This window comes from Arvicola amphibius, chromosome 3 (genome assembly GCF_903992535.2).
Source record: "Arvicola amphibius chromosome 3, mArvAmp1.2, whole genome shotgun sequence".
Lineage (NCBI taxonomy): Eukaryota > Metazoa > Chordata > Mammalia > Rodentia > Cricetidae > Arvicola > Arvicola amphibius.
In genome coordinates, this window is record NC_052049.1 from 7,081,121 (window position 1) to 7,092,373 (window position 11,253).

The 11,253-nt window shown below is 46.1% G+C and overlaps 1 protein-coding gene across 1 annotated transcript; it reads left to right on the forward strand.

The window, feature by feature from the left end:
- The first annotated feature begins 80 nt into the window (after nt 1-80).
- Cct5 (chaperonin containing TCP1 subunit 5) lies at nt 81-11,222 on the forward strand. The gene is made up of 11 exons (XM_038321120.1): nt 81-279; nt 3,588-3,648; nt 4,090-4,254; nt 5,526-5,724; nt 6,969-7,161; nt 7,236-7,385; nt 7,864-7,983; nt 8,537-8,722; nt 8,818-8,955; nt 9,164-9,344; nt 10,981-11,222. The coding sequence occupies exons 1-11, from the start codon at nt 175-177 to the stop codon at nt 11,106-11,108; spliced, it is 1,626 nt and encodes a 541-aa protein (XP_038177048.1). The 5' UTR covers nt 81-174; the 3' UTR covers nt 11,109-11,222.
- Nucleotides 11,223-11,253: the final 31 nt, after the last annotated feature.

The following is an 11,253-nucleotide window of genomic DNA, read 5'->3' on the forward strand; positions in this document are numbered from 1 at the left end:
AGCACTCTGCGGCGTTAAAAAAGTCACACTAGAAAAGAAAAAAAATCGCGCACGGTCTGTACTGCGCACGCGCGCGAGATTTTGCGTCGTCTCGCGAGAGAAAGGTGCCTTCTCTATTCCGGAGTGGTCCCTTGCCGGTTGTTGGGAAGCGCCTGTTCTTCTAGTTTGCCCACCATGGCGTCCGTTGGGACCCTCGCCTTCGATGAGTATGGGCGCCCCTTCCTCATCATCAAGGATCAGGACCGCAAGTCCCGTCTCATGGGGCTTGAGGCCCTCAAGGTAACGGCCCGCAACGCCAGGCAGCGGGATGAAGGGAGGCGGCCGGAGCGCTCTTCTGCGCCTGCGCTGGCTTGGGAGCGGTTCAGCCATGTGCTGGCCCGAAAGGTCGAGAATCCCCGGTTCCGTGGTGCCTTTGTGGGTTCCGTGTGCACACCCACCCTCTGGGAGGGGGAGAGGTCGTCGAGGCCTCAGCCCGAAGGTGGGGTGGCCCTTCCGAGCCGGGTGAGGCCGCATGCATCAGCTCACCTGGGGAGCCGGCCCGCGGATCCCAAACGGAAGGTGGAGTCACTGGCGGTGCGGTTGTAAATGGCATGTGCCGTAGAGGGTGCCGTCCCGTAAAGGGAGAAACTTAAAGGCGCAGAAAAGGGGCACGCGCGTGACATGCCGTGTGCTTTCCGAATGGCTACTTGGAGGATGACAGTGGAGGGAGCTCTTCCAACTTTTGAGAGAAGAAACTGCCAGACACACACACACACACACACGTGTTTGGGCCAGAACCTTGTGTTTGTTCAGAGGAAATGGTAGATTTTTGTGGGCCAGAAAACACGTAATTTTGGAGTGGAAGGAGACAGTTTCAATGGAGCACACACAGTTGGCTGCAAATTATGATAATTTTCCCCAAAGTTGGAGCTCTTGAGCCCCATCATAAGGGAACAAAGACGTTACCCTGAGGAAAGGCAGAGCCGAATTGTTGAGTAGAAAGGGATGTCCTGTAAATGAAAGGAATAAAAAAAGGACAGATCCCAGATAAGAAACAATTTTACGGGGCTGGAGAGATGGCTCAGTGGTTAAGAGCACTGACTGCTCTTCCAGAGGACCCGGGTTAAATTCCCAGCACCCAGATGGCAGCTCACAACCGTCTAAAGATCCAGTTGTAGGGAATCTGACACCTTCACACCAATGCACATAAAATAAACTTAATTAAACCCTAAAAAAAAAAGTCACTGACAGGTGTTGCCACGGAGCCCCTTCTTAGGTTTCACGTGTGCCAGTCATGCCTCCAGGTTTTCTTTCATGCCAAGGACTTGACAGATGTATTGGAGTAGCCAAAGAAGTGGCCAGAGCAACTATAGATGCTTGGTTCTGTTTGCTTTCTAGGGGATTTTTTTTTCAGGTTGAATGTATTATGTGTTGAGTTCCATTTTTATCCCCACCTCAGGGTGGGAGGAATTTTACCGATGTAATTAATGTTGACAGCTGTGTTGTGTCTGCTGTTTGTGCTAACTGCGTGGACTGTTGTAGTGGTCCTCGCTCGGGGCAGGTCTGCTTACAGAATTAGGCACTTAGGGACAGAGAAATCTCCAAAGATGTCCCAGCTGCTGTGCTAGAGAAGGGCCATGATGTCAGTCTACTTCCAAGTCAGAGCTAGTGGTGCAGAGCAGTGAGCTTAGCCTTGGCGTTCGGGGCCAGATTATTTGTAGTAGAGGCTTGTTCTGTGTGAGGTGTTAAACTGTTGACCTCAGCTCAATAATACATACCCAGGTAGCCAACCAAAAATAAGCTCAGGTGCCCAGTATCCTTGGGCACCCAGAGAAATATTAACCAGTGATGGTTGTTCAAAAAGCCTCTTACGAACACATACTTGCAAAGTGCATTTTAAGAGACCCCAGAGTTTGCAAAGACAAAATGAACTTGGTGTTTTCTAGTCTGCCATTGGGGGTGAGGAGAGACGTTAATGAACATGTATGCTTGCACAGCTCTGAAAACACCCAAGATTTCTGTGGTTAGAAAAGTGTGCATCCACCTGCCCCCCAGAAGAGGAGTTGAGAGAGAGCCAGAACTGCTCCAGAGGGCTTTGCTGTCCAGCTTTAGTGCTCAATCACCAAGAGTCCTTTTCTGCCTTTGGAATTGTCAAAGGGCTTCTTAGAAAATAAGTTAATTAGTGAATAGGAAGAGGAGGGGATATAGTCTTGGAATTCTGTAGGATGATATTAACCTGAATTGGTGGTGGCAAGTATAAAAGAAGATGGCATTGAAGGAAATGAGAGCCAGGTATGTCTGGGGACAGTGAAGGGTCCTTTCAGGCTTGTACCATGAATATTTTAATAACATTGATATAAATTTTGGTGTGGGGAGATTGTTGTAATTAACTCCTGAGTTACAAGAATTTCAATGAAAATGAACGAACCAGACCAGATGTTGCAGTGGAGCTGTGGCTCGCATTCCTAGAGTGTAAGGATCAAGATCTCGGGCCTGTGAGGATGGTAACATGAGTATTAGGAATTGGGTGTTCTGGGGCAGCACCTTTGAATATTCAGGCTTTTCTGTCTAGGGACATTTAGTTGGCCCTTGATATCATAGAACTTCTGATGCACTGGGGGTCACCCAAGATGACCATCTGCTTGCCATAGGTGAAGGTTACATGACCATAATGCTTATATGGATAGGGCTTTTACATCTTTTTCCTGTGAAGTTCTACATAACCCAGGGTATAGATATATGTAAAATAGGTATACAGATCAAACTTTTACTGAGACTAAATCATAAAACAACATTACTTTTAAACAATGTTTGTTATATATGTAACTTTACTGTTTTTATATTAAGCACAGGGCAGATTTGTGTAATAACAAGATGTCTGTACTGTGTATTTTTTATTTTAGGTTTATTTACTTTATATGTATGTGTGAGTACTTTCATGTATGTGTGTGCACTCTGGTGCCTGTGGTGGCCAGAAGAGGGCATCTGATCACCTGGAACTAGAATACAGACCATTGGGAGCTGGGAACTGAACCTGGGTCTTCTGCAAGAGCAAATGCTCTTGACCACAGCTATCTCAGCCACTCTGTCAGTGAGCTAACCTTCCAACCTCACACTAGTATCTCTCACAGCTAAGTTTGGTCTGTCATCTGTACAAGGATTTCAGGTGGAAGATGAATTGTAGAGCAGTTTAAAACAGCAGTCTCGGGGTCCTGTCCTCATAGGGTCATTGATACTAAATTTTTAGCCATCATTCAGAACTTTTGAAAATAGTATTTGCTAAGAATGTTAGCGGGGGTGGCTGTCCTGTGGGGTTAATGCAGTGTTTCTCTACTACGGTGAGCTTTGGTGTTGTGTTTACAGTTGGCCTTTCTGTTCTCCAGGTCAGTAATGGAGAGCCTGCCTCCTCCTCTGCTGAGAATGTAAAACACAAAGCTTATCATTGTGAAAGTTCCTGCTTAAGTCAGACCTCTCTGTTAGTGTGGAAATTTCTAGAATTTTTTTTTAGAAATTACATCAAGTCTTTTTTCTGTAAACATCAGCTGCATGCCTTTAATTGTTGAAATGACCTGTAACTTGCTGATATTTGCTTTTTCTGTTTCATTTAGTCTCACATAATGGCTGCAAAAGCTGTGGCAAACACAATGAGAACGTCTCTGGGACCAAACGGTGAGAGAACCATTGGTATCATTAATAAAGGTTTGACTTCATGGTACAGTCAGTAACACCTTCAGAAATGCAGTGGGGCGGTCCCGCAGCTCTGTTCAGTCAAGAAGCTCTAAATATCCGGGCTCCTCGCAGTTTAGTGTGCTCACAGCTTGAGATGGGCTTTTCTTCCCTTCATTAGCGTGTTCCAGAGCACACCTATGTCCTGAGTTAATGCTGTATTCAATAGTGTTCTGTATGTGGTGGTTGGTCGCATTTCTTTGGTTTGAGACACTTAGCCTGTTTCCAATGTAGAGTTTGGATTAGCTGGTAGAAGGCTTTCTTTGGTGGACGTCTTATGTGTGTTGGACTGTTTGTTTCTAATGAATGTCACAGTAAGAATTGTTTGAGATGCTCTTTCTAGCCCTTGGTTACATATCATTTTGCTGAACTTTTGTCTTTCAGGGCTGGACAAGATGATGGTAGATAAGGATGGCGATGTCACCGTAACAAATGATGGTGCCACCATTCTCAGCATGATGGATGTTGATCATCAGATTGCCAAACTAATGGTTGAACTGTCCAAATCCCAAGACGATGAAATTGGAGATGGAACCACAGGAGTGGTTGGTAAGAAAGGAAGCGACCTTCCTAACTTAAGAGGGTTTAAAGGCATCACAAGAGCCAGTGTTTCTGTATCCAGTCATGAGGACAATGGGACAGGCTGAAGTTGGGGAACACATAGCACAAGTGAGCCAGACTTTGGGAAGTGAGTGTTGGGAAAGAGCAGAAAGGAAGCAGGCACAGAGACAGGACAATTTGTAATGTGTCCTTTTTAAGCTGCAAAAGTTGTTGAGATAAATGTGCAAGAGGCAAATTTTTGGGTTGTAGGTTATTGTATTAATGTCCATTGTCCTTGAGCTACATCACGGTTATACATCATGAAATGGTTCTCATACCAGAATACAGAAGGAGAGTGACATGCCTTGATTCCTGCAACTAATTCTCAAAGAGTTAATTGGAGGATAAAACATGGGTTATCACGTTTGGTTCTTTTTTGTTGTTGCTGTTGTTTTACTGTTCTTAGCATTTTTTTCCTCTGAGATTTGAAATCTTCAGAACGATCCAGAGTTTGAGGGCCAGCAAGATGGTTCAGCTAGCCAGTAAAGGTGCTTGCTCACCAGCAAAGCCTAAACACCCAAGCTTGACCCTTGGGATCCACATTGTAAAAGGAGAGAGCTGACTCCTCAGCTCCACACCCGCACATGCTTGTGCAGATGTGCAAATCAAAGGAGATGAAAACACATCTATGGCTAATTTAAGTCAACACTCTTGGAATTTGCCATAGTTTTTCTTGGTGACTTACTTGGAATGCAGCAAGTTAAACATTAGCAGAACCAAATTCATTTCTGTACACAAGAGCGGAGGGGAGCCAGGTTGGTTAGGGAGCAGGCGCTCGGCAGGCCTCCACAAGCCAGGATGCCCTCACTGAGCAGAAGTCCCTGGCCACAGAAACAAAATGTTCTGCTTTCCAATTAAACTGTTGTTCTTACATTGTGGCCTACATTTTGTATATGTTTATTGTGGGGAGGGTCACATGAAGAACAGAAGACAACTTTGGGACTCAGTTCTCCTATGTGGGAATTCTGGTGCTGTCGATATGGCAGGAGGTGCCTTAAGCCACAGATACATCTCACTGCCCCCACTGCCTAAGTTTTTGTATCAAATTCATCTTTAAAGGGCAGCCTATTGAACTTTTACTAAGATCAAAACTAAGAGAAATGACCTCCCTTTCAGTCATAACCCTAGCTTCTAAGATTACATTCAGCCCAATTCTAGAATTAGTTTGGGTGTAGCATATAAGGCTGTAACTTAAACTAGTTGTCTATTGTTGGTTGCAGTCCTGGCTGGTGCCTTGTTGGAAGAAGCCGAGCAGCTGCTGGACCGAGGCATCCACCCAATCAGAATCGCTGACGGCTATGAACAGGCTGCCCGAATTGCTATAGATCACCTGGACAAGATCAGTGATAGTGTCCTTGTTGACATAAAGAACCCTGAACCCCTGATTCAGACTGCAAAAACCACGCTGGGCTCCAAAGTGTACGTGTCCTATCAGTAAAGCGGTATGGTTTGCAAGCCTGCCCTTTGGAGGACTGTTCGCCTGTTCTAAAAGGCAGCAGTGTGGTTTGCTTGTTTTCCTGTGTTTTTGTTGGAGGCTAGATTTGCTGGTTAAGTTAGTAAATCACCCTGACTGTTAAGTTCTTCTGACACTTCCTCCCATCACCTCTTCACTAGGAAGTCATTCTGGCGAAGCATATTTTTTTATTCAGTAAGCAAAATGTACTGCTCTAAAGATGTAATTAGGGTGGTTTTAAAATTGACCTTCCCATCTTACAATTTCTGTCAATATTTCCTAACATCTGCTCTGAAGACTTAAGTGGTCTCAGCCTAGGGGGTGTTCCTGTCTGCAGTGGCAGACACTCCAGTCTGCTGCTATTACATGATATTTAAACCCAGCAAAAGCATAACTACACATGACTCTTTAGTCGCTCCTAGTAGGACCTTCACCAGAGCGTTTCATGACTTTGCTCCTGTTTGTCACCTCCTGCTTGATACCATTTTTTTTTAATGTAAATATTCTTCGTGTGAGAGAGTATTTGGTGGTGTCTTTATTCTCTCCTTTTTGCCCTCTGATTTCCCACTTAGTGCTCTAATTACATTCATTTTGTGTGTGCATGTACAGCTTATGGGGTCTGCTCTCTCCTGCCGGGTGAGTCAGCAGGCTGGGGAGCAAGTGCTTTGACCCTTGAGCCATCTCGCCATTCTTGTAACCCACTGTTGCATCACTTAATGAGCGGTGTTTAATGGCGGAGCTGTTGAAGTTTCTGTACCTGGTAGCTTTAGCAGAAGGAGTGGTCTCAGCATAGAGGCAGCTGTGATAAACCTGAACTGTGAGACGTCTAGGGACTGCTCGTTCTCTCTGAGAAAACACAGGACAGCTGAGCACCTGCAGCGAAGGTCCAGATGTCCACAACAGAAATAAAGTTAACATAATGTAGTTGGTATCCGAGTAGATCACCTGATGGAGGAGAGTTATCTGTCTATGTTTTTTTTATCCTGCTTTCAGGTGGACCTGGCCACCACCAGGTGACAGTCACTTAAGTTTCAAGACATGTAAGAGGAGGATCATAAAGGGTTCACACGGCTCGTGTTTACTGCTTTGCGTAGGCCGTTATTAGCCCAAGTTGGCTCTGAACTTGGAAGCAGCACTGATTTTCCCGGGAGTTTTGTTGAGTTGCATGTGGTGATGTTTGAGGAATGTGAAAGCTGTTTGTTTTCATCAGGGTTAACAGCTGTCATCGACAAATGGCTGAGATCGCTGTGAATGCCGTCCTCACAGTGGCAGATATGGAGCGGAGAGACGTTGACTTTGAGCTCATCAAAGTGGAAGGCAAAGTGGGCGGGAGGCTGGAGGACACCAAACTTATAAAGGGTGTGATTGTGGATAAGGACTTCAGTCACCCGCAGATGCCTAAAGTAAGTCAGTGCTCTTACACTTGGACAGTGCTGCTGACTACGACCACCACTTAGGGGTTCTCTCCTCCCCACAGGAAGTGAAAGATGCTAAGATTGCCATTCTCACGTGTCCATTTGAGCCACCTAAGCCAAAGACAAAGCACAAGCTGGATGTGACCTCTGTGGAGGACTACAAAGCCCTGCAGAAATACGAAAAGGAAAAGTTCGAGGAGATGATTCAGCAGGTGAGTCCTGCAGTGCTCCCTGAACCAACTCCACGGGAACTAACTGAACTACCGTCTGGGGACTTTGTCACATGGTTACAAATAGCAGGCAGTGTTGCCTGTGTTCGGTGTCAGTCTGAAACAAATAAGTACAGTAAGAAAAGTCGAATGGCATATTAGGAAAGAGGTTGGTTTTCCTGGGCTGCCTTGTGAGTGTGGCGTCCTAGCTGTGCCTTTCGTACCAGTTCCCCTGGGCTTGAGTGGAGCAGGCAAGAGCTGTGAAGGAACAGGAATGAAAGCATAGTTTCCATTGGCAGGTGTTAGCGTTAGAAAGATCCGGTAAAGACACACACGTGTATGTTCCTTCTCGGTGTGTTCTTTCCTGTGGTTCCTTTCAGTGCACTGGCTCCACACTGCTGTGCATCTCCCTTGTTTTCAGGTCCTGTAACAAGGAACAACTACTTGTTATTGATGAGACTTGTGGCATTTCTTTCCCCAGATTAAAAAAACTGGTGCTAACCTGGCTATTTGCCAGTGGGGTTTTGATGATGAAGCCAATCATTTACTTCTTCAGAACGACCTCCCTGCGGTTCGCTGGGTAGGAGGACCCGAGATTGAGGTAGGAGGCTATCACTCAGCCCGTGCTGGGTGTGGGGTGAACCTGCAGTGTATGCTGGTATTTGGTGCCACTTGGACAGCACTGCCTGAAACCACCACCACACACGAAAAGCAACAACTTAGAGGAAGAGTAACTGGAAGAATGCTAGAGAATCATCTTTATTGAATCACGATGCTTTGTATTTCTGGTGCTGCAGTCAACTCTCAGGGCTTCTCTGACTCTTGGGGGTAGAATAGCCTGGTACTGTACCTTCTGGAGTAGCAGAACAGCTCTCTTAAGCCCTGATCTGGACAAGCCTTGCTTCCCTTTCCTTCTGCACTTGCTGTGCTGCGGGGGACATGTGAGCTGGGTTCGCAGACAGGGCCACCCAGACTGTAAGAGACTTTGAGTTGGGAGTTGACAATAGAACTGGGTACACCAGCCCCCAGAGCCTGTTGGTCTAACAAAACGCTTTGCCCGTCTGGTGAACAGGGTGGTCCTAGGTTAGATGTAGCTCACTGTGGTCCAGCTTTGGAAGGTCACTAGCATTGACCACATCTGTGTCCTCTAATAGCTGATCGCCATTGCAACAGGAGGACGAATCGTCCCAAGGTTCTCAGAGCTTACGTCCGAGAAGCTAGGCTTCGCTGGTGTGGTGCGTGAGATCTCATTTGGCACCACAAAAGACAAAATGTTGGTCATTGAGAAGTGTAAGAACTCTAGAGCTGTGACCATTTTCATCAGAGGAGGCAACAAGATGGTGAGGATAATCTGTTGTTGGGCTGGGAGGTGGCTCAGTGGCTCCAGGGTCTTGCTCTGCCTGCATGAGGCACTGAAGCATGCTCTTCTCCCCAGATCATTGAAGAAGCAAAACGATCCCTCCACGATGCCTTATGTGTCATCCGGAACCTCATCCGCGACAATCGAGTTGTGTATGGAGGAGGGGCTGCTGAAATATCATGCGCCCTGGCAGTCAGTAAAGAAGCGGATAAGGTAACGGGCAGAGTCACAGTGGGAACTGCTGTGTCTGTGGTTTCAGATGTGTTTTCTATCCTGCCACCTTCATCCTGTAGATGAAGTCACCATGGTTTATTAAGCTTGCCTGGCTAACTTTTCTGGTGTCTGCGTAGGTACTGTTGTTGAACTGTTGTTGGGTCGGGTGGCTCTTGCCTAGTGCACTCACTACCCTTGTGCCTTCCAGTGCCCAACTTTGGAGCAGTATGCCATGAGAGCTTTCGCGGACGCCTTGGAGGTCATCCCCATGGCCCTTTCGGAAAACAGTGGCATGAATCCCATCCAGACCATGACTGAAGTCCGAGCCAAACAAGTGAAGGAGTCCAACCCTGCCCTTGGCATTGACTGTCTGCATAAGGGCACAAATGGTGAGCTGCTTGTCGGTTTTTGAGTGAGCCCAGTTTCCATTGACTTAGATGCTGTACTCTGGCTGTGCTGAGTAGTTCGTGCCACGAGGCTGCCCATTGTGAGTTCTTGGTTTTAGTTGTTAGACTGCTGTAGGACCTAGACTTGGTGACACTCATTTGACTGCAGTGCAACACTGTCTTCCTTCACACCGATGTCTCACGTTCCTTACACAGTTGTCCCCTTCACAGCATACCACCTGGATGTCTGTGGCTGTGCAGTGTTTGGTAACTTTGAATTCTCTGTAGCAGCCTGGCAGGTCAGCTGTTTAAAAGGTGGCATACATTTAGCTTGCTAAAACTTCGCTACATTTCTTACTAATAGACCATGCCTGCATTCCTGCAATGAATCCAACCACAGAACTTGAAAGTTTATGAAAGGATTTTGACAGTAGTGGCTCCAGCATCCAGCAGGAGACCAGGGTTCAGTCTACACCTGCATCCAAAACAAAATAGCAGCTCTTGTTCTGACATGAAGTGTCTACTGGCTCAGCGTTGCAAAGACTGGATTTCATTGCAGTCCCTCTGGGTGCTCTGAGGTGTCATGTCACTGACTAGCTTCCTTGTCGTGAGCACTGGCAGTTCTGAAAATGACATAGGGAAATTTGTAGCCAGTTGACCACTACAGCTTTGGGATTTTTCGTTTGGGGTTTTATCTGTTAAGATTTATTAGCCATGCAGTGGTGGTGCACACTTTTAATCACAGCACTCCAGAGGCAGAAGCAGTCAGATCTCTTGAGTTTGAGGCCAGCCTAGTCTACAGAGCGAGTTCCAAGACAGCCAGGTCTACACATAAAGAAAATTTTTGGAGACAGGATTTCTATGTGCATGAGTATTTTGCCCGCATGCATTTAAGTGTAGTGTAGTGTAGTGTAGTGTAATGTGTGTGTGTGTGTGTGTGTGTGTGTCTTTGGTACTCTTGAGGACCAAAAAAGGGCACTGGATCCCCTGGACCAGGAGTTAATTGGATGGGTGTAAGCATGCTATGCTAGGAATAGAAGTCCACTTGATGCTCTTAATCACTGAGCATCTCCAACCCCTTTTACCTATTTTACTATATTACTTTTTTATATTTACTTTTACCTATATTACTTCATTGTTTAGCGCTTTGATATTGCTATAGATAGGTGGATATAGATGTAGGTATGTTTTCTGAATACTCTCGCCCCACACCGTTTCCTCCCTTAAGTCCCTTTCCCACATTCCTGCCTTCTGTTCTATTTGCGTTTAACCAGGACAGTCTCTTAGACAGTTTGTAAAACTGTCCATTGGAGCATGGTGGGCTCACCCACGGATGCAACGGAAGGCAAAGATCACCCAAAGTCCACCAGGGGCTGATAGTTTAGCAGGGAGAGCCTCTCTCTGTCCGTGAACTGACAAATGGCACAGTCTTAAACTGTTTTTGTTTTTGAAATGGAATTTTGCTATGTTGTCCAGGCTGACCTTGAACCTCAGCCTCCTCCGTAGTTAGGAACACAGAGATGCACATTGCAGCCTGCTATGTTTCTTTCACTCTATTGTAACTACATAAATTGAAGCTGCTTATTGATAGTAAATGTGTGTGCTCTGGGGACCACTGATTGCTGTGTTTGTTTTTCAGATATGCAGCATCAGCATGTCATAGAAACCTTGATTGGCAAAAAGCAGCAGATCTCTCTTGCCACACAGATGGTTAGAATGATTCTGAAGATTGATGACATTCGTAAGCCTGGAGAATCTGAAGAATAAATCATCCCATCCACCACTGTGACTAAAGAAGGGGTGTTGTGCTGTGTCCGCAGTTACCACTGGTCCTCTCACAGCCTGTAGATGCTGAATAAAAAGCTGCTGTTTGGTACCTGTTCCCTTGTTCAGAGCTCAGTGCAGGGTACAA

Excerpts from the sequence above, each read along its gene's own strand:
- Cct5 (XM_038321120.1), top strand. The coding sequence starts at position 175 with ATGGCGTCCGTTGGGACCCTCGCCTTCGATGAGTATGGGCGCCCCTTC. Across the intron at positions 3,649-4,089 it reads AACGTCTCTGGGACCAAACG|GGCTGGACAAGATGATGGTA; the intron begins GTGAGAGAACCA and ends TTTGTCTTTCAG. Across the intron at positions 7,386-7,863 it reads TCGAGGAGATGATTCAGCAG|ATTAAAAAAACTGGTGCTAA; the intron begins GTGAGTCCTGCA and ends TTCTTTCCCCAG.